This window comes from Lagopus leucura, unplaced genomic scaffold (assembly GCF_019238085.1).
Source record: "Lagopus leucura isolate 7727_CA_CO unplaced genomic scaffold, USGS_WTPT01 Super-Scaffold_100016, whole genome shotgun sequence".
NCBI classification, from domain to species: domain Eukaryota; kingdom Metazoa; phylum Chordata; class Aves; order Galliformes; family Phasianidae; genus Lagopus; species Lagopus leucura.
In genome coordinates this window covers 11,799,876-11,821,811 of record NW_024962270.1, presented here as the reverse complement: position 1 = coordinate 11,821,811, position 21,936 = coordinate 11,799,876, and the positions used below count along the sequence as shown (strand labels likewise).

The 21,936-nt window shown below is 40.1% G+C and overlaps 1 protein-coding gene and 1 long non-coding RNA gene across 6 annotated transcripts in view; one reads left to right on the top strand and one right to left on the bottom strand.

Annotated features, from left to right (window-relative positions):
* COL4A5 (collagen type IV alpha 5 chain) overlaps window positions 1–18,695 on the top strand; it is a 79,785-nt gene extending 61,090 nt beyond the window's left edge. Inside the window, exons 37-53 of one of the 3 annotated variants that reach the window (XM_042876732.1) lie at window positions 583–709; window positions 1,892–1,972; window positions 2,526–2,624; window positions 3,213–3,263; window positions 4,154–4,339; window positions 6,276–6,284; window positions 8,436–8,444; window positions 9,699–9,832; window positions 10,232–10,304; window positions 10,447–10,518; window positions 10,879–11,007; window positions 11,254–11,352; window positions 12,606–12,818; window positions 13,140–13,317; window positions 13,867–13,981; window positions 14,322–14,494; window positions 15,970–18,695. In XM_042876732.1, the coding sequence (XP_042732666.1) occupies window positions 583–709; window positions 1,892–1,972; window positions 2,526–2,624; window positions 3,213–3,263; window positions 4,154–4,339; window positions 6,276–6,284; window positions 8,436–8,444; window positions 9,699–9,832; window positions 10,232–10,304; window positions 10,447–10,518; window positions 10,879–11,007; window positions 11,254–11,352; window positions 12,606–12,818; window positions 13,140–13,317; window positions 13,867–13,981; window positions 14,322–14,494; window positions 15,970–16,051 (1,830 nt within the window). In that variant the 3' untranslated portion in view covers window positions 16,052–18,695. The remainder of the gene's footprint in view (window positions 1–582; window positions 710–1,891; window positions 1,973–2,525; window positions 2,625–3,212; window positions 3,264–4,153; window positions 4,340–6,275; window positions 6,285–8,435; window positions 8,445–9,698; window positions 9,833–10,231; window positions 10,305–10,446; window positions 10,519–10,878; window positions 11,008–11,253; window positions 11,353–12,605; window positions 12,819–13,139; window positions 13,318–13,866; window positions 13,982–14,321; window positions 14,495–15,969) is intronic. The other 2 variants (XM_042876733.1, XM_042876734.1) reach the window with 2 other exon arrangements.
* On the bottom strand, window positions 9,765–21,885 carry LOC122183019. Of its 3 annotated transcripts, none has more exons than XR_006180065.1 (4): window positions 21,717–21,885; window positions 20,596–20,841; window positions 20,421–20,476; window positions 9,765–19,384 (listed from the first exon to the last, which is right to left on the bottom strand). It is a non-coding gene; the product is annotated as an uncharacterized LOC122183019 (long non-coding RNA). The 3 variants fall into 3 exon arrangements; XR_006180066.1 differs by having other exon boundaries at window positions 21,792–21,885; XR_006180064.1 differs by lacking the exon at window positions 21,717–21,885 and having other exon boundaries at window positions 20,596–21,224.
* Between the last annotated feature and the right edge of the window lie 51 nt (window positions 21,886–21,936).

The window sequence follows — 21,936 nt, the reverse complement described above, 5'->3', positions numbered from 1 at the left end:
TTTCTGATTACCCTGCATACAATTATGTGGAATCTCAGAAATTAGCTCATTTCCTTCTACTTTTAAGCATTTTACTGAATTACTGCTCATTCCTTATATCCGTGCTTTCAACCCGTTTCTGATTTTAGATGTGTTTATGGTAACCCAAATAACCTTTAAGATTTAACATTTGTTTATGGCTAAAACTTTAAAAGCTGTCATTGGCTTTTGAATGTCAAACTACCAAAAACATTTGGGAAAGTCCAGTCAACGAACTGGTATGTGAGCATAGCAATTTAGGATTAAGAAGAAATGCATCAGGATCGCACAGGTATTATGTGCAAGGTAGTGGGACCTGGTGAGTTGCATCAGCACTATTATGAAAGAATAAGAGCATTTGCTCAGCTCTCTTAATAGCAATTGAAAATTTGCTTAGGAAAAAGTATTGCTGGCAAACCGAAAATGTTGGTTTGCTATTTGTTGTTTTTTTTCCCCTGAGATTGTCATAAGAAATATGATTGTGATGGTGAGACTGGGAACGTGCAAGAAGGGTTCAGTGGTCCTACAAAGACTGGGTTCTTATTTCTGCTTAATGTTTTCTAGGGTGATCTTGGTTTGCCTGGATATCCAGGTAGTCCAGGCAGTAAAGGCGTAGCTGGAAATCCTGGTTTGCCTGGATTGCCTGGCAGTCCAGGTGCAAAAGGAGAGCCGGGCCTTCCTGGATTCCCAGGTAATTCTGAATAGGCTTTTTTTCCAGTGGATACATATAAATAAATACAGTGGTGGAGTGCTGCTTCTACTTTCAAAAGCTTTTAGGAATCTGCTGCTTGTGAGCTTTGTGCTGTTGGAACTGTGAATGCAAGCACAAGTGTGTGACTACATTGCTTCAGAGCAATGTGAAACAACCCTTCTGCTTTGAGGGGGGAAGTAATTGTGTGAACCAATATGTTCCACTCCTTACCTCCTCTGACCCACAAAACAACTGTTTTGGGCTCAAGTTTTTCCCTCATGAATCAATAAAGATAGTGCAATCAGAAAAGCTGAACCTTCTTTAAGTAGTGTTTATTGTCTAAAATAGATGTTATAAAGGGAAATCCTTCTGAAGCATTATGAAGTTAAGCTTTTTACTGTTTTCTGGAAATATTACTAAGTTATTCACAGATACATGTCATGTCTTTCAATTCTCCATTTACTGATGCATGATGTCAAAAAGATGAAGGTTTGTACTTATGGAGTGATAAAGGGTGTTTACAGGCATACTTGAGCTGTCTTTAACTTAGGGAGAAAGAGAATTTGTAATACTGTAGTCATGGCAGCAGGAAGCTTAGCAGGGAACAAAACCTGGAGGTAAATCTGCAAGTATTTAACCTGTACCTCATGCCACGCGTGGAAAAACTGTGGGCAGTCAAAATGTTGTATTAGGGCACTCCTTTGATCAGGCTCAGATGATGTTCAGAATAAACACATTCCAACAGGTTGATCATTGTTCCTCCTCCCACTCAGCTAATGCTGTAGGGGTTAAAGTTGGGTATAAATACTAGGAAGACTGGGGAAGAACTGGCCAGCCATAGTTCATAATGCTTTTGCTTTGCTGTCAACAAGAAATACCTGTCTCTAAAATGGTAATTTCCTAGCAGACTGCCAGACTGACTCTGTCCTTGGCCACTGGCACTCAGCAATTAAGAAGACAGTCTTGAAAGTAGCAGTAAGGACACTCGTGCTAGCATGTTTTGTTTCTGTATGTTCTTTCCTTTATAGTTCATCTCCTCCATCAGCTTTACAATGGACATAAATACTGTGTCTTGATACAGTTAGCTAATTTGTTACTCAGGGCATTCCAGACCGTGGTATCTCAAAACCTGCTACAAAGCCACTTCTGTGCTGTTTCTAATGAAATGTCTGTACTTAACAGGAACACCAGGAATTCCAGGACCAAAAGGTATCGAAGGGCCTCCAGGTAATCCTGGTCTGCCTGGACCACCTGGGCCAGTAGGTGAGCATGAACAGTGTGACAAATGTCACCTGCCTCTGTGAAAAACATAACATGTGAAGGCATTTCCTTTCTTCATCATGAAAATGCATCTATGCATACATGGATGCTCAAATGCCATTGCACACATGTCACTGGAATGAAGTAGAAAAGAAAGTTTTAACTTTTCACATCTTTTGTCTGCTGTTTTAATCATACCACCGGCCTTAAAACATGTAGTTAACTGTCAGTATTTACTAGCTTTACTTGTGTATACCAAGCTGAACATTGTTTTATAGGAAAAAAAAATCTTATTTATGCTGAAGAGAAATCTTAGTTTTAGTCAACAATTTACATGGTTATGGGCATAAAAGCTTTTTCTGAATTGTCAAGGGGAATGGGAAGGGAGAGAGTGAGAGAAAGCAGAGAGGTTTTAATTTAAAGATTACACCCTTGTAAATTTATACTACACTCATTCCTTCAGATTCAGTTGGGGGCAGGGCACATTTATGTATCTTATTTTTATTTTATTGTAGGCTACGTTTCACTGTGCTCAAGTGTTCTATCCTCTTTTTAGGTGATACTGGTCGTCCTGGCCCTCCTGGTCCTCCTGGGGAGAAGGGACAGCCTGGTCGAGATGGTATCCCTGGACCAGCTGGTCAGAAGGGTGAACCAGGTTAGGTGTCCTCTGGTGTTGTATTTTTTTGTTGTTGTCTTCAGTATGTGTTGTGACATCCTGCTTTTTCTATTCCTTTCTTTTCCTTTAACTATCCATATACCTTGTAACTGTTTCTGTAGTTTCCATCTGCTGAATGATTCACAAAGGATGCTGTCAAGACTTCTGTGAAGCACAGGACTAGAATTCAGTCAGCTCTCAGAGTTTTATACCCTGACATGGCTTGGCACAAGCCCCTATTCTTGCAGTCAGTGGTGCATGTATTGCTTCAGCTCAGACAGAGAGTGGATAAATGGCATAATGTCTTCCCTAAACACAGAACCCCAACAAGAAATACAGATGTTCTATAAGCCAAAATTTGGAAGAGCACATTGTGAGTGGGTGGAAATACTTATAAATAGTCATAATATTATGAGAGTCACAGACACATTTTGTAACAAAACCTCCAGCTTTGTTGTGGACTCTGCGTGTGAATAAGGAAATTGAGTTTTAGATGAACTGCACTTTCATCATTCTCAGCCTTGTATTCCTCTTCCCAGAGACTTGAAAGCTAAATGTTCATTATGAACTCGATCTATTTCTTTTCAGGGCTGCCGGGCTTTGGGCGCCCAGGACCTCCGGGACTCCCAGGATTATCAGGTAGAGTTTCTCAGCTGGTTTTTTTTTTGTGGGTTTGTTTTTGGTTTTGTTTTGTTTTGTTTTTGCTGTTAAAACATTGAATGGAAACTCCCTGTATAAAAAAAAAAAACAAACAGCAGAAACAAAAAAACAGATCCCAACATGACATCTGCAACTAATGAATATAGAAAAAAGCAATGTTTTTTTCACAGCAGATCATTTTAAGTTAGCCAAGGTAATAAAGGCACTCATTACTGACTACTGAATAGTGTAAATTAAGAATTATGCAGGCAAAATAAAACCACACAGGGTAATTGAGTCTACTGCACTGTGTGGAACTTTGCTGATCTGTCTCAGTAAATAAAGCATTCCTACACCTGGTGACAAACAAAGCTGCTTTGAAAATGCTTGCTACGTTTTCAAAAGCAACTTCACAACCTCAGTTGTATTATATTCCAATAGCATTCCTAAATTCCTTAAACTTACTGGAAAATTTTGGATGTATGTCTTAACTTTCAGCAGTGTCTCAAAAAGATACTGAAGTCTTAATAATTTTCACAGGATTTCTTTGTGAGCATATAAAGCTTGTGAAAGCATTGCTTGTAGGTTCATAAGCTCTGAGGATGGTTATAAATTACAGAGTCAGTGAGTAGTAAAATGAAACTTAGTAAGATTTTGTAACATTTCAGAAGCTATAGCGCTTACTCCTGCTAAAATTATTAGCCCTAATTCTTTTCTGAACTTGTAGCAACAATTTTATATTTTCTCAGTGTACAAACAAGGTAAGTTGTGGTCAGACTTGCACCTTCTTAATCAAGAGAGGAAGAAGTAGCTTTGCAAATTCACAATGGGAATTTTTCCATATATCAGTGTATAACAGTGTTCGTAAATATGGCTGTTTGGTTTTACAGGGCAAAAAGGTGAACTGGGGTTACCTGGCCCACCAGGACCCCCTGGACTTCCAGGTCTGAAGGGAGAACCAGGTTTCCAAGGATTCCCTGGCCTACAGGGTCCACCAGGTCCACCAGGATTACCAGGGCCACCTCTGGAAGGTCCTAAAGGTAGCCCTGGCCCACCAGGCGTTCCAGGAAGACCAGGTAAGGGCATGATCCATATCCATCAAGATTTACCAGTGCTTTTGTTTTTTTGCTGAAAGGTTATCAGTTTTTGTACTTCCTCAATTCATTTGGGTGAAAAAGTTCAAGACCCATGGAATAAGTCTTAATTGTTTGTGGGCCATCAGAGAATTTTGTTGCCAAAAGTAACGGGATTTAAGAATAAAACATCCTCAGTTTCTGTTAATTTCTGATACCTGTCAGCAAAAATCCAGTGTTTTAATAAACGTGAAATTCTCCGCATGCTCACAGAAATCACCTAGCGAGCACGATGCCGACTTCTGAGCACCTGATCCCTTTTGCAGTACTGTCACTTGATCAGCACGTCCTCGCGCACAAAACCCAAACATAACAAACCCCATTGTCTTAAGAGCCGTGAAAATCAAGTTCATGTTAGCATCACAGCATGATCAAATTGGATAGCTGCCTCTTTGCCTTCATGTCACGTAACATTGCTCCGTTGTGTCATGTGGCTCCCATGGATTCAGTGCACCATCATGCCGTGTTCATCTTTCCATCCCATGTTTGCACTTTGTTCCTGCACCAACTAACTCTGGGAATGAAAAACCTACTGTGCTGAGTTAACATTGCTGAGCAACTTCCTGGCTTGTTTTAGAATTTGATTTTTTGTCATAGAGTGCTTAATCACGTTAAGATACACTCTTAAAATACATAATTGTGGTGAGTCTGGCACAGCTCTCACCCAGGCTTATTGCTATATCTTAAATCTAGAGGTACGTTGGCACAAGTGAGACTCATCTCACTTAATGTGCTTGATATTCTCCTTAAAGGAGACAGTACTTTCACACCCAGCTAATGGTTGACTACATATATATAAAGCAGCAATATTTTTATTTATTGCCCTCAAACTCTCACATCAGATCTTTCTGTTGTTCTAATGTTTGTTTGGGAAGGTCAGTTTTGAGCTAGTGTATTTGTAAGATAGCATGTGTTTCTCACTTTAGATATTGCAGGAGAATATTTTGAAGTAAATGTTTGGAAAGAGTTTAACATTCTTTAAAAAGAATAATTAAAAAGTGAACTGGCTAAGCATCTCCTGATGTGTGTGTAATACAAACACTGACTGAGATTCTGTGCTCTGCTGGAGCATTGGTGTTTTGATGAAGCTTCTAATGCTGGTTACACTTCTCTGTAATTGAGTGGTTACTGATTGAAATCAGCTGGGGAAGTGAGAGTAGTGCTGGGACGTGTTTTGTGCAGCTTTATGAGCATCAAGGGGAAAAAACAACCATTGAAGTTCTGCTCAGCCATGTTTCTCTTTCTTTCTTATTTCTATTTTTGTTGCATGCAATGTATAAAGTGATGCATTTGTTTCGCTCAGTTATGTGTGAACTAATGTGGACAAACCAAACTATTATTGCAGTTCTGGTACAATCAGCACTCCAACCTTTTGTTTCAAATGATAACAGTCTATTGTTGAATTTTTGTAACCTTTCAAATAAGGCAGCTAGTCATAAAAGTAGCTGTTTGGCTGTCAAATTACTCCCTTCTAGGGATGTAAATAAAAACAGAAGCTGTATGTATATATTGTCTGTTGTTGACTTCTGAGTTTGTGCTAGGATTGGTAAAAGTGATGAGGTCAGACATGATGAAACACTGACTTCAGCTGAATTGCCTCAAAACCAAATTTGGATAGATGATGTTGGGAGGATGTATTCATCGAGGATAAAATAAAGCCAAGGCAATGTGAAAGTGCTGTTATTCCATATGTCAGTTTTTCATTGCAACGAATAAAATAATAGTTTGGTGTGTTGCATACTGTGTGAAGAAATATTGAGCTAAATCTAAAGAGAAAGGTTTAGTTGAATATGTTAGTTTGTTGATATTTCTAACAATTTTGATGTTTTTCCCCTTGTTCTAATGATGACCTTGGTGAACTCTGACCCCCTACTCCCAGGTCCCTCAGGTTAGCCCCTTAACTCCAAAATTATAACTTTGCATGAAGATGAAAGTATGTACTTTTTTGGTGTCTGAAAGTAGATATGCTGAGTCATTTTTCATACATACCTTTTAATTTGAGGGAGAAAAGAACTTAGGCTTCCAAAGCATAGGGTTTCATGTTGTTGTAGGACTGACTGACCCTGGAAGGACTGCTTTCCCTCTGCTGAAAGTTCACATGGGTCCAGACTTACAAGGCTTTTATAGTGTCCCAACATGAAATTTGCTTTAGTGTGCTTATTCCCAGAGGAGGTGAAAAAAATATATGCTACTTTTCCTCTTCGTATTAAAACAAACAAACCAAAAACCAGCATATTTTGCTGTCCTCCCCTACCTTTGCTGCATAATTGTTTTGTAGCTTGGACAAATGGCAGCATTCATTTCTGTAACACCTGCTGATGATTTTTGGATGCTCTGATGTGATTTTCGTAAGATGTTTCTTTTATACCATGAGCCTCCGTAGGAGCACATGCAATTACACAGTTACATAAATGTTTTATGTTCCCAGCATAGTTTCCATAGTTTCCATTTCCATTGCTTCGTTTCATCAGCACGTGTTTGGAGGAAAGGAGGAAAACTCTTCCTTTAAACTGAACTGAAGCACACTGGCTTATCTTTCTTACCACTAGAGAGGAGGAGCAGGACTGGTAACTTTCACAAGCTTTTCTCAATTCTAATGATCAGCTCATAGCACAGGACAGCTTCTGGGGAGACTTCACCTGTTGTGCCTAGATTGAAAATGACTTGGTATATCTACTTAATAATAATGCAGCCTTTAAGTTTTGCTATGATGACTTCTATGAAGCAAAGAACTGTCATCAGAATTCAAGAAGAGAAGTCTTTAGTGCGCTGTGCTAAGCACTGTGGGGGTAGCAAATGCGGTAGCCCCCAGTGCTTGAAAACTGAAATATATATCTAGCCTTATGCAGTCATGGAAATAAAGAATACAATATATGAATGTGGCTTTGCCTTTTAACTAAAACGTGGTTGCACAAACAGTAACCACAGAGTCAAAGGGAATTAGCATCATGGCTATGCTGAGAGGAACTTACCAATTCCTTCGTATTTTGTTCCACCCTGACACTGCCCAGAAAGCATTCAATAATCAATAAATAAAAGAAAGATTTAGAAATCATAGCAAAACTTATTTAATAGTGAAAGTTTGAGTACTTAACAGCAACAATGAAATGTCCATGTCGTTATTTTTAACAGCTGTATTACAACTAGTATTTAAAATGATTTACCAAATATGTAAGAAATAGTACACCAAGGTAAACCTGATATGTATTTATTGTAGTTTTTAGCTGCAAATTGCATGGTTATACATAGATGTACTTAAATCATTTCACTGACATGAAAGATGCAAGCAGCACAGGAGCTGCAGTACGTATTAATTCAGGAGGAAGACCAGCTTACCTTTAAAAAAAAAAAGAAAAGTATATTGAAGTGATTTTCCTAAGGATGTCATTTTCCTTAATAACTTCTAACAGGCAAATTAGTATCTGGGGATACATTTATTAAGAAAAATCAGTGCTAACAAATTCTGATTTTCTAAGATTTTGCTTTTTGCTTTTGTATTTTTGCTTATAGCACTTCCAACCCTTTTAATCCATGTCAGTTCTGGTTACTATTCTGGGCTACTTTTCAGCCCTAGGATTTTGCTCACAGATAACATAAGCTGTCATTCTCTGTGTACCTCTGTATTTGCCAAGCTCCAGGCCCTGTGAGTGATGAATATTGTCAGTGAAATGCCTTCATAGTGTAAACTGCATTGTGAGTAGGACTAACCAGGCACAGGCCTCAGCTGTAGTGTTAAAGCAGTAACACATTTAGTAAAGCTTTTAAGTTTGTCATTAAATGAAGAGTGTCAAATCAGTCCTAGTGAGCCAAGTCACCAGAATAGCTTGTATCTGAAAATACATATTGTGAACTCATGTATGGTCTTATGCATGCATGTGGATTATATTCTAAATACAAAATATGCTGGTGAAATGGGTTGATGTGTAGTGTATATGCTGTCATCTGTACTATTTCTAACTAGTAATCTTGTTTTGTACTGTGTGATGTCTGACCCTTCTAACATCGATCATTGGGCTTTGGTGAACTCTGATCCTTCCAGGTCCTCCAGGTTAGACTCTTAACTCAGTCACTTTATTTTACTGCATTGCATTTGATATAAAAGAAGGGATGTTTTCCTGTGATTCTGTAATTATCTTTTTAAGGACGGTGGTTACCCTGCAAGTTGTGTGCTTTTGTTCAGCATGTCTCACGGTAGATGGTAGCCTGTTGTTTTGCATGTGTACAATACTGTACCAGTGAAAAAGAACAAAATGAACACAAAAGCCTCTTGATGTTTTCTGTAGCTGAAACTGCAATGGGATGTGTGTGAAATACAGTCCAAAACTGTTCCTACTTTAAACATTTGAAGTCTTCACTCAGATTTGCATGCCGTGTTACAGCTTATCAAGTTTATCTGCTAATATAGACAATGAGGATTTCAAAGGGCATTCTCAGAGGATTCAGGAGAATTGAAAATCCAGCACACTGCTACGTGTTATTAATTTGTTGCACCACAGGGGAGAATGTCATAGCACTGTCCTGCAAAGAGATCCTGTTGTTAATCCAATTAGGAGATCTAACATGTGAACTGCTTTTAGCTGTTGCTGTGTTTGCTTACAGTTTGCTTTGCTATAAGTTGCCTTCTATTTAGATGATAAAGGTGCACGGTCTGATTTTCCAGTGCTCAGAACAGCTGGGCTTCGTTTAAACCCACTGTTCTCTTTTGGTTTAATGTGGCTGGTGCAAAGAAAATATTTAAAGATTGGCTCAGTTCCTCTGTTAAATTTACATAGCATAATTCTACTAAAGACAGACAAACCAGCTGGAGGGTCACTGAATATAAAGTGCCTGCAACTCTAACTAGTATTTAGAGAAGACAGAATGAGGGGCTTCCTCTTGCTGAGCAGTCATTAAATGGAAGATACCAGGCTCCTCTGTAGGTATTGGAAACAGCAAAAAAGCAGCAATATTTTTGTGTTAGTGTCTGTTAACGTAGCACTTAAGAGATGGTGAGTGCAAATGCAGGACAGCAGAGGGTATATTTGTACCATCTAATTTGGGTTTTCTTGGCTCCTGCTGGAAGGTCGCTGTCTGGTCACTGGTAAGTTCCTATCACAGGTGGTTTGCACTGCTGCCTAGAAAGACCTGCTTCTCTTCATCAGCTGGATGAGGAGCCTTGGTTCCTGATTTGGGTAGTACAAATAACCCCTCTTTGTTTTCTCTTTAGTTAGGGTGTTTTATTTTGTTGTTACACTGAAGGCACGGTCTTGTGGGGAACAGTTGACATGTACTGATACGTTTGTATTTGTTCCACAATGTTAAGGTTCACCAGGCCCAGAAGGTCCACGAGGGCCACCAGGCAGTGGGGGACTCAAAGGGGAAAAAGGGAATCCAGGACAGCCTGGCCCACCTGGCCTGACTGGTCAAAAGGGAGACCAAGGACCACCTGGACGCCAGGTAGGACAAGAATTGGATTTATTTTTAAATGCAATAAAGACTGAACTTGTTTAAGTTAAATATGCCTTTTATTGTAGTAAAATAAAAACCAAAATACAGTGGTTATTATAATGTCTCATAGCAAGATTGAGGGTCTTTTCTTTATCCCCCAGTACCCAGGCAGGTTTTCCCCATTACATTGCCATGGGAGCTGGAATTGCCAATGAAGGGTTCACATTCCAATGTTCTCTGACAGCACCTGCTGTACCAGGGAGTGAGCAAGCAGAACACAAAGCCTCAGCCTTCTCAAGCACTACTTCACAGATTCCAAATGTACTAATTTGTCGTCTAGCCCGTTTTTATCTTCTTTTCTGAAACCACTGGGGAGATGAGTGACTAACATGAATCTGTTGTCTTCAGGGAGATCCTGGTCGTCCTGGTCTCAATGGAATGAAGGGTGACCCTGGGGTTCCAGGCGTTCCGGGATTCCCAGGTATTTAACAAGCATTTCAAGTGAAAACATCCAGACACAGTAGCAGCTCCTCAGGGAGGAAAGAAGCCTGATTTGGGCCACTGCAGCAGATCTTACAAAACGTGTTCTTTCATTGTGTGACCATGTTAATTTGATCTTTCAGGTATGAAGGGTCCCACTGGACCTGCAGGACCTGCTGGCCTCATGGGCAGTCAAGGGCTGCCAGGCCCACCAGGTAGGAGTCTTGGGTAGCACTACTGTCACTTTGATCCCTGGTGGTAGAATGTGTTATGCAGCTGTAGAACTGTGTGGATGTCAGCCAGAAATGGAAATGGTTAAGAGAGCATCTGTACTCCTGCTGTATTTTGTACTCTATAACCAGTCTACTTGGATTAACTTCTGCAAGAGCTGTCCTTCAAGATGTCACCAAGAGCACTTGTTTTGCCCTTTATATACACCTACTCTTATTCTTTGTAGTTATAAAAGCTTTCGGTTGCTGACTTCGCAATAAGTAACAGAAATAGTGCACTGCCAAAACTGTCTTCAGTGCTCTCTTCCATCCTGGTTTATCTAATACTGAGCTGTTTTCTCTCAGGTCCACCAGGTTTACCAGGTACCATCGGACGAAGCATTGTTGTCAAAGGTGACCCTGGTCCTCCAGGGCCTCCAGGATTGCCTGGGTCAAAAGGGCCACCTGGACTGGCAGGGCCACAAGGATTGCCAGGTATGATTCTAGATTGTTGCATGGAAAATGACTAAGTATAGCTGACTGCATGTTGCAATGTGGGACTGAATTCAGCAAGAAATAAAGAAAAACGTGGGATTGTACCCAGATGTATACCATCTGGTTTAGTGACCTGTTCTTGCCTAATGTATTGTGGAGAAACATCAGATGACCCCAGAGAGTGTATACCTTTCTGTAGTGAGGTTTCAAGAGCTTTCAGTTCAATTACCTGCTTGTCTGTTCTAGGTCCAGTTGGTGTTCCTGGTGATCCAGGGCGAGATGGACTCCCTGGTTTCGATGGCCCAGCAGGACGTAAAGGAGAGAGGGGTCTTCCAGGCCAACCAGGTACAGTGTTCATCCCATGAGCACCCACTGGAAAAGGAGATTCTCCCTACTGAGTTCCAGCTAACAGTGGGAAGAGACATTTGCCTTGCGAGAATAATAAAATCATAATTTTAGGATTTTCTTAGGGCTGCTGAACATGCTTTAGTTTGGAATATTCTAGGGATCAGCACAATTATTAGTCATTGCTGAATAATACTGTAGAACATTTTATCTCGAGATGAATGGCATCCCCTTTGGAGCAATGATGAGGCACAACAAGAAGGAAAGAAAGTAAGAAACAGAATTGAGAGATTAGTGAAATGATTTTCTCTTTACATGAAGAATCACAAATGAGGAAAAGCAGACTTCATAAAGGAAATAATATGCAGAGGTCAAGCTACCGTGAAGTTATTGCTTAGAATTACTGATCTGAGAAAACAGACTACGCACTGAACAGTTTAATCTAAAGCAGAAGACAAACATTAGCTTTATGTTGCAGCCTTGTGAGTAAAAACTACTAGAATTCAGTTTAAAAACAGTACAAAAATCCACAGTGCCATTTTTGTTTTTCATTTAAGTAGCCTTGTGAAATCTGTTGGCGTTATTTTAAGTGAAAAAAAAAATGTAAACAGTAGTCTAAATATTTGTAGTTATACTTTCTGATATTTTGCTGTTCGATAACAAATGCCTTTTCTGCTACTTCTCTCAGAGTAATGTCACTTTCCTCGCTCTCATGCAAAGATGTTTCAGCCTATTTGCACTTTGTCATCTACTCCAAAACTGACTGGTTTCTCTATTCATTTTGGGTTTTAGCTGAAGTTGTTAGAACATGCCCTAGAGTGAGAGATGTTCTTCTGTTCCTGGCTCTGTCATTTATTTTGTGATCTTGAACAAGATGTTTCAGCTTTATCTTACCAAACTGCATAGGCAGATAAGTATGTTTTGGGATTAGGAAGCTGATTTGTACTTAAAATAGCTGTGATAGCCACTGCATTTGCTAAGCTATTGCTTCACAGCTCCAAACATATTTAAATTCAGAATACTCCTATGATGCAGGGAAATTGCACTATTTTAATTTGTTCATGATTTGACCAAGCTTAGAAGAAAAAAATAGTTTAAGGTAATTTAAGGAAGATGGTGTTAGCAGATTTCAGGTTCCTCAGCTAGCAAGCTCCTCACTCACTACATCATCCTCCCTTTCAGAGATATGTTATTCCTAAACGAGCAAGAAATTGTGTTAATAAATACTGTGTTGTTTCCTCTCATGTGAATAGGTTCACGAGGAATACAGGGACCCCCTGGTCCTGATGGCTTACAAGGCCCACCTGGGCCTCCTGGAACAGCTTCTGTTGCTCATGGATTCCTTATAACTCGTCACAGCCAGACTAGGGATACACCACTATGTCCACAAGGAACTTCAAGAATATATGATGGATTCTCTCTTTTGTATGTGCAAGGAAATGAGAGAGCACATGGCCAGGACTTGGGTGAGATATTTTGTATGCTTTGTCTTTAAGGGAAAAGATGTTGTACATACTTCTACCAGATGCTCAGTTTTAATGAAGACAAGACTATCCTGGAGTTTACCTAGATGAGGATGAGGGATGCATGCTAAGATCTACTACATCCAGAAGCTGCACTTAGTAATTCAAGATGAAAGACTGTAAACCAAAATTGAGAGTTAAGTTTTTCCCTCATGTGAAAATTTGATAACACGTGCTGAATACTCAATTATCCTTCTCAAAAAAACTGCTACAAACAATGAAGTGAGAACTCGGCTGTCACATTTTATGTATCTTATTCTGTAGGTACTGCTGGGAGCTGTCTTAGACGCTTTAGCACCATGCCTTTCATGTTCTGCAACATCAACAACGTTTGTAATTTTGCATCAAGGAACGACTATTCCTACTGGCTGTCAACTCCAGAGCCAATGCCGATGAGCATGGAGCCGCTGACTGGGCAGAACATCCAGCCATTCATTAGCAGGTGAGTCAAAGAAGGCTATCAAGTCTCTTTTTTTAGTATCTGGATGAAGAAACAGTACATCTCACTACATACAGTCCAACATGTAGGTTGGAAATAAGACTGACCTTGTCATGTTTTGCTCTGGGAAATACAAGGAAAAGAGCTGGTTTTAAAGTTTCTATTGTCTGAAAAGGCCCATCTATACGTGCAGCAGAAATCCTTAGAGGCTGAAAGGCTGTAAGGGCTTTTCTCACCTGAGAAGCATGAGTGCAGGGTTACTGTGAATAGGAAAAAACAGAGGAGCCTGTAGCGCTAGGATTAAGGCATTCACCTGGGGGACTTGGAGCTTCCACTTCTTGTTTCAGGAACTGTATTTTACCCAGTGGTTGTTAGCAGAAAAGGGCAGTTTGTACTCAGAACACTGTCCTACTGCACTCACAAGATACACGAGAAGTCTAAATTAATAGGATAGACCCTCACAAGCAAGGACTCCCTTTCTTTGTGTAATAACCCTTAACAAGTGACATTAAGTTGTATGTTTTATTTGTCTGATACTTCCCCTGAGTCCAGATGCGTTGTGTGTGAAGCTCCTGCTATGGTGATAGCTGTCCACAGTCAGACCATTCAGATTCCTTCGTGTCCTCCAGGCTGGGACTCCCTATGGATCGGTTACTCTTTCATGATGGTAAGAACTTCCTCCTATTCCAGAAGTGACTATTACCTGTTTGTGTCCTCAAGTAGCTGCTTTAACACTGTTAAAAACTACAGTGGTAGTCATTAGAAAGCCTTTATCTTAAGTTAATAACCATAGCAGTCAAGATTAACAACAATTTTCCAGTACATAGAGAGAATGGTAACACTCTGCAAGTCCTGCCTTTCTAAGGATAGTTACAGAGGTGTCTGACATCACATTATCTCAATATTAGCCAAACAGTGCTGCTTTTAGCAATTGCATCCTGTGCTATTAATTTCTATTTCCTACTCTAAGTTTTTTGTGTGTGTTTCTTTCCTGCCCACTACCCCAGCACACCAGTGCTGGAGCAGAGGGCTCTGGGCAGGCCTTGGCATCACCTGGATCCTGTTTGGAAGAATTCCGCTCAGCTCCATTTATTGAGTGTCATGGTCGTGGCACTTGTAACTACTATGCCAATTCATATAGTTTCTGGCTGGCAACTGTAGAGGTGTCAGAAATGTTCAGGTAAGAAAACCTGTTTTTATTACATTGTTTTATTCCAGGGTGAAATATTTGGAAGCCAAATTTATTCCCAAGATCAAAAGAGAAGTCTTTACAGGGAAGTAGGAAAGAGTTTAGTTTGTTTTCCCCCTCACAACCAGTTTTTCAAGTGTGTGCTTGGGTAAGCCTTTTATAAGATGTATAAACTTGTGAGGGCACATTCTGTTTTGCAAGAAGTCAGATTCCTTTTACATCAACTCTTATTCACGTTTAGTAGTACTTTCTCTGAATGTTGTCCTATTGTACTGACTGTAGTTGGACTTTTAAAAGGTTTGTTTTGGTTTTTTTTTTTCCTTGCATGCTCTTAATTACTCAAATATTTTAAAAGGCGAACAGGTGTGAGGGGAAACTGGACAAAATCTGCATTGTCTCATTCTCAGCCCTAGTGCAGGATCAACTGTACTTAAACCTTCTAAAGCAGGTGTTCATATAATCTGTTTTTAAAGCCTGGTGTGAAGGAGGTTTCACACCCTCCCTGGTGAGCATTTTTACCAGTACTCTGCAGGAGGATTAGGACACTAGCTTCTCTGCCTTAAGGATTTCAGCTCTCCAGGGTTCCCCCTTTCTAATTGACCGGCAGAAACAAATGCTGTCGCCCTGTTTTTGCACTGGTGAAAACCTCATGAATATTCCCACTGCCACCAACCTGAAAAATTTGGCCTTGTTGTACAGGGCTGGCAGTGTGCAGTGTGACATAGCAGCAATAGCCTCTAATTGGGTTTTGTGTAACAACTACACTGTAATATTTAATTGCACGCGAAGTAATCATCTCCAAGTTTTCAGGATAGTTGATTAGTGATAATTCATGGTGAAAACTACCTTCTGCTAACGACTGTGGGTCTTTGAACTTTCTCTCTCTACCATTTGCCATCTCCCATAAACACAACTTACTTTATTTAAAAAAAAAATCAAGGATAGCACTTAACATGCAAACACACATTACACAGAAATGTTGTATTACCACCTCTCATTTCATTTCCTTACAGAATAGAAGCAAATTATTTGGTAAACGCATAATTTAAATGTACAGATCTCCCTCTAACACTGTTTCTGATGGATTGTTGTAATACCTTTTAACTGAGAAACCAAAAATCACAAGTGCCTGCTTCATGGCAGGGGGAATGTACGCTGTGGACCCAAGACTGTCCATGATGTACATGTATATCATTCAGTCCTGTATATGATGTAGCACAAACAGTAAGCTGAGCAGAAGCAGGGGCTGAGCATATGTTTTGCTTAGTGGGGACTGGACAAAACTGAAGTTCTGTTACCTGCTGTGGATATACAAAACAATCGCTCATAGTAGAAACTCTGAAATACAGGATTAATTCCTCTTTCTGTTTTACTTCCAAATCTGGAATTAAGCAGAAGTCTTAAGTTACAGTTCTGTGAACAACAAAGAAGCTAACCCTAGCCTTCCTGTTTTGTCTGTCAACCAGTAAACCTCAGTCAGAGACACTGAAAGCTGGAGACTTGAGGACGCGTATTAGTCGCTGCCAAGTTTGCATGAAGAAGACGTAACGTCTTGAAGGATGTTTTAAAACAGTTGAAAATTCCTGAGATGCACTGTCCTCCAGCTGTAACAATGGTGCTACTGTGCAGAAAGAAAGCAAAAAACAAATCCAAACTGTTTTAACCATGCAAATTCAAGTGTACCTCACTCGTGCCAAGCTAAGGGTTGTTTGGTGCATATTTGACAACAGGACTAAGATGAGATGGAAGAATTGACCTCCTGGAAATGGTAAAGACCCTTGTGGTTCACAAAGGATCCGAAGATGAAATTTTCATTTCTCTCCCTGTACCAAAATGGCACCTTTTTGATCAGTCAAGAGAGTAAAGAAAAACACGACGCACTGAGTACGTTTAAAGTAACAAGACTGCAGTTTTGAAAAACATTTTTCATGGTGCTACTAACCCTACTGTATCCCAGGTTTTTAATATGGAATTTTAAGTTTATTTCTCTGTAAGTAATGAAATGTGTATATTGTGTAAACACCTTTTTAGCTGAAACTTTCAGTCATTTAGAAACAAACCAGACTCGGATATAAAAATGCTTATGTCTGAAATTAAAATATACAGCAGTATTTTATCACAAAATTTGCGGTACAGAGAGAATTTACAACTCTTACACCAATTCATTCATTTGATATTTCATTTCCTTAGTTGCCAACCTGTCATAGATGGGGAAATGCACAATTATTCTGAAGTCATTTTGATCAGGGTTTTAAATGTTGATACCATATATCATGCTACCAGTGGTTTTATTTGTGTTTAGAGATCCCAATCCACTTGAAGAGTTTGTTGGTTTATTTTTTATCTTGTGAAGATATATGAAATGATCAGCCATATGCCTATATCCTTCTATTCTGAATAGAAGTCACATTCACATATTAGTAATATTTGGTATAGTTCAAAAAAGCTGCTCCTTGGGAATATCCAGTTATCAAAGCATTTAAGAGTATGCTTACGTGAAACCTCTTTACTCTGAAGTGAAGTTACGCATATTATCCAAAATAAATAGCGTACATGCTAAGGAACACTAAAATAAAGTGTAAACTGGTGGAAACTGAGCTTATCCTATTTACCATTTAATCTTTGTGATCTTATGTGAATTTATAAGCATCCACAATGTATTTACAATATATAGCAACTCCTGTGTATGTACATTCACATAAGGCCTTTAAAGATGGTGCATGCAGTTCCTTCTTTCTAATGTCATTTTGTGAGAATCCTACTGTGTGTGTCTTGGTGTGTCACTGTGCAATAGCTGAAAAGTGATCACTTTCTGTATGCATAACTGCCCATGATTGTTCTGCCTTTATGGTCAGTGCTGCTCCACTCACACTCATGTGCACACAGAGCTCCCTGGCCAAAGCAAGGCTGTTTTTCAGAACGATGATACTTTAACCCTTTCATTGTATATTGTCACCTCCACTATCTATCAATACAACATAACTTGTGAATCAACATAGAGCTTTATACAGGTGAAGTGTATTTGTTTATTTTGACCACTGTTAATAATTTATCTGCTAATTGCTGTTCACCCTTTCCTTTCAGTTGTCCTTGTAACTGTGGAACATCAGAGATCTTGTTTTAAGCATATTTGACAAAGACATAGGACTGGTGGTTAACCCAGGTGGCAGTGCTTTATTCAATGAGATTGGTGCTGATTTCAAAAGTTTTCAGGTATGAAACAGGTTATTTAGTTTAAAGTGAAAAACACAAATAGCTTTATCCTTTTTCCATTAGTGCAATTATATGTTGGTAGTGAGTGGCCTATTCAGCAATGTACATCCTTCAACCCATTTTATTTTGATTTGCTGATGCATATAAACAGAACCTGCTGCTACCTCCAAGTCAGTAACTTGTTACCAAAGCTAAAATAAAAACTTACGTCTCTTTTACTGTAAGCCCATATCTTGCTACCTGCTCCTCCCTCAGCAGCCTAAAATGAACACAGGAGCTTATTCCTAGCCCCAGAAAGCAGAATAGAGGCTACAGTCAAGGAGCACCCAGGGTAAAGAGCTCATCCAGCCCTCACTTGGGTCTGTACCAACTCCACTTGTCTTGCCTCCCTGTCACCAAGAAGTTGTGTTCATTATGGGGATCCAGGAAAGGGCAGAACGTGTTTGTTCTTAGTACTGCATCAGTGGTGCTTTTTCTAAGATTGGGCCTCTTTTGCAGCATGCACAGCAAAACTCACTGAACAGTGACAAGACAGGAGTTATAATTCCAGTCTAACATAGATAGCACGCAGAGCAGCTTGTTTTGTGGCAGCAAAGTAGTTCCCAAACCTGTGGAATGACCACAGAAAAGCAGAAACGCTTCTGACAGGTATGTTCTCATTAACTTTGTTTTGGCTTTTTTTCTTGGTTAAAAGTAGGATAGAGAGGAAGGAGCATCTTTTAACTGAGACACACAGTAGACATTAAAATGATACTGCACCTTAGAGCAGGCAAACCACTTGACCTGTATTAGATCTGAGTTCCTCTTCTATAAAAGCAAGCACCGTTATTATTTTCTCCCACTTCCTGACTGCTTAGACTGTAAGCTCTTTGGGGCAGAGACATGTCTGTGCAACACTGGGGGGGGCGTCAAATGTTGACTGGGGCCTCTAGGTGCTATCCATCAGTATATAATATTAAACTACAGGAAAAACCTTGTCTGCAGATGTATTATTATTATTGTAAGTGAAAAAAACAACCCTGTTTTGAACATGTACCGTTTTCAGCCTAAGCATGATCTGGATCAGCCTCTCCTACACTCAGGCTTTTTTTTCCTAGGGTTTGACTTGTTTTTAACTGAAGTTTTAATTTCCCTGGCTAATTATGTTAATCTTAAGCAGGAACCTGGAAATAACACAGCTGCATTTATGAGCTGTATGGGGGAAAAGACGAGCACTGTAGCCACTCGAGGGCACCATACAGCTTTGAAAGAAAGCTCAAGTAGAAAGAGGACCGAATTCCTGGAAGTGCCTGCATCAGCAAGGACTTACATTAAAGTTTGCTGGAAGGGGGATTGCATCAACCCTCACTGCCCAGTTTTTTGAATGCTGCTTGCAGCATGGAAATCAAGAACAGGTGCTGTCAGTTGTTAGTTAATCTTCCAAATGAATACTAGTTTGCAAATCTTAAAAACAGTAATCTTCCACATAACTTGCATTTATACTGGTCCTTCCTCTAGTAGTAAAAAATGAAATAGTGCTTAACACCACAGGTTATTCAGTAGCTTCCTTTGCTCTATAGTAATACCTTTTACAACCCAGGACTGAAAGGGAACTGCTTCCTGCAGCCTCAAATTCACATGTAATACAGGATTAAAATTTCTGAAATGGTTCTCCAGTCACAGTACAACCTATAAACAAAGGTGGGCACACAGAAAAGCATAAAACATTTGAAATACAGTGAACTAGACTACTGCATGTAAATGTTGAGCTTTAAAAGCTTTTAAGCATGCAGTATCTTTTCCTGTGCCATAGAGGCCAGTCCCCCAATAGCTATGGATTTCTCACCTCAAAGGACAGAGGAAGGACCAGTTTTATAAACTTTAGAACCTGAAAGTGACTTTACTGATCTTGCAAGCAACCAAAGCCCAAGTTCCAAAGTATTATTTTGCCATCTAGATTCTGTGCATTGTAGTGTACACTTTGTGTATTTTGGGGACTTTGCTGATGGTACAGAAGTGCCACTGAAGGGGCAGCAGGGGAGTTGTTTTCCAAGCGTGAGGAGTATTCTGCTATATAGACATTTGTAACTGCTTCTTCTCAGAGAAGTCACCCTTTAGACAGTTCAGCGGTGTGGTCAGACACAGGATGTTTCTGCTGCTGTGGCTACTTCCACTGGGCTTTGTGCAAGACACAGCAATAACTTCCTCCTCCCAGGAGGCTATTGACAAAAAGCAGGACACGTGCCAGCACCAGGCAGGAGCAGTAATTAGCTCGGGGAGCAGTAGCAGTGTGCTACATTTTAAAGCACAGGATAAGTATCTTGAATTCTTTGCTTTAGAAGGAAAGATTATTAGCTCAATCCATCTGCAGCAGACTGGTGACCAATGCCTAACAGCCCCAACTGGCAACCAAGTCAGGAGTAACTGGTTATTACAGCAACAAACTGCTGGCTCCACTGGAGGTGCTCACTACAGCTGAGGGGTGGAGTGCACAACAGCAGCTGCTGCTCCAGTGCCAGCAAGTAGCTTGTGTGCCCACTGAGCTCAACTTTCCTGATCAGTCTCCTGTAACTTGAAACTCTTCTTTAAAAGGAAATAAAAATAATCTTAAAATAATTCAATTGAAAATCAGTTAACTCTGAGTCAGAAAGAAAAGCGAAGAAACAAAGCAACTGCCTTATTTTGGTGTGTTCCTCTAACAAAAGAGGGGGGAAAATGTTCTTACCTCCCATGCATACACAGCAAACTCAGTGCTCCCCTCTGTAGTGTTCCTTCATGACCCTTCAAGAAAAAAAAAAATCAGAGAAATTGTAATGTAAACTAAAATGTATGTTTGAGGGAATGCTATTGCAGCAGTCAACAGAGGGTGCAGGGACAAAAAGGAATACAAATGATATTACCTGATAACTCTCAAATGGTTCTTCTTCCCCTTGATGAACTCCTCGTTCCCAGATATTTGATACTTCCAGTACCACACTGCACAATGAGATGCAAGGCCCACGAGCACTGCTGAATGTATTTCAAAACAAAGACTTCTGTAACATGTGTTCCAGCATTGCCTTCAGATAGGAAGTCCTACCGCTTTCTGGAATCAATGGAGGGCTTTCATCATGCTCTAGAAGTTGTGAGTTCTGTCAATGCTTCATCTAAAGAAGTTTGAAAAAACAGCCTAAAACGCTGTGCCTGAGCCCCAACACCCTTCCAAAAAAAACAAAACAAAACACACCAATAAAACACAACAACAAAAAACCCTCAAGCACAGCTCATTTCAGGTCCAGTGAGACTTCCAGTCAGAGGTCTCAAAGCAGTTAATGTGAGGCTGTTGCAACAGTCCTGACAGCGTTTGGATGATGTTCGCTGTTGTCTGCTGGTAGGGCTGTTTTTGTTTTTCTTCCCAATAGAAGCTACAAGCTATAAAATGAGGCCCTAAGTAAGGGGGGCCATTTCGTTGGAGAAAATTCTATTCTTCAAGCAAACTGGACTTCTACCAAATTGTTTTAATGCAGTGTTCTGAATAACAGAGTTAAATTAGGTGTTTTTAAAGAAAGAAAAAAGACATTTCAAAGCAGCCACCCACATTTATGGAGAGCAGGCATGCTCACGACTATGGCTGTAAGTTATTTCTAGGCAGAATTAACACATCATTCACATCAGTAAGTGTGAAATGGCGCTACAGCTTGTTGGGATTTCCTGCTTAAGCTCCGTTGTTTCTACAAGTGGGTCTGTTACCTGAAAATTGAGACATCTACGTAGGTTTTGTTTTTATATATTTGTTTTTATATACTGGGACCTAAACACATCTCAAAGCCATACAAGGACCCTTTTACCCTACGGTCAGAGCCACCTATTTGATGCTCTGCTAGAAGTTCCTTCCCAGGCTACAGTGTGCTGACAATGGAACTTCCATGCCCAGTCCTAAACGAAGTTCTGAACAAAACCTGGCATATTACTCTGCACTTAAAGGAGGAAACATCACGCACCCCTTCCCTCCCCGCTCCATACACACACACCACACAGGCACCATTCAGAAGCTCCACTGTTCACCAGCACAGCAACTCTGACAGGGAAAGCTCCTTGGCGTTGTGCTGCGTGATACCTTCTACACCAAGCAGCAAAGCAAATTGGAAAGGCTGAGAACCGCTGCCCTGAAATACACTACAAGCTCCTTCAGATCTTCAGGAAGGAAGAGTGACAACGTGCTCTGTAAGGAAAGCAGCGGCAGGAAATGCATTTTCGACGGA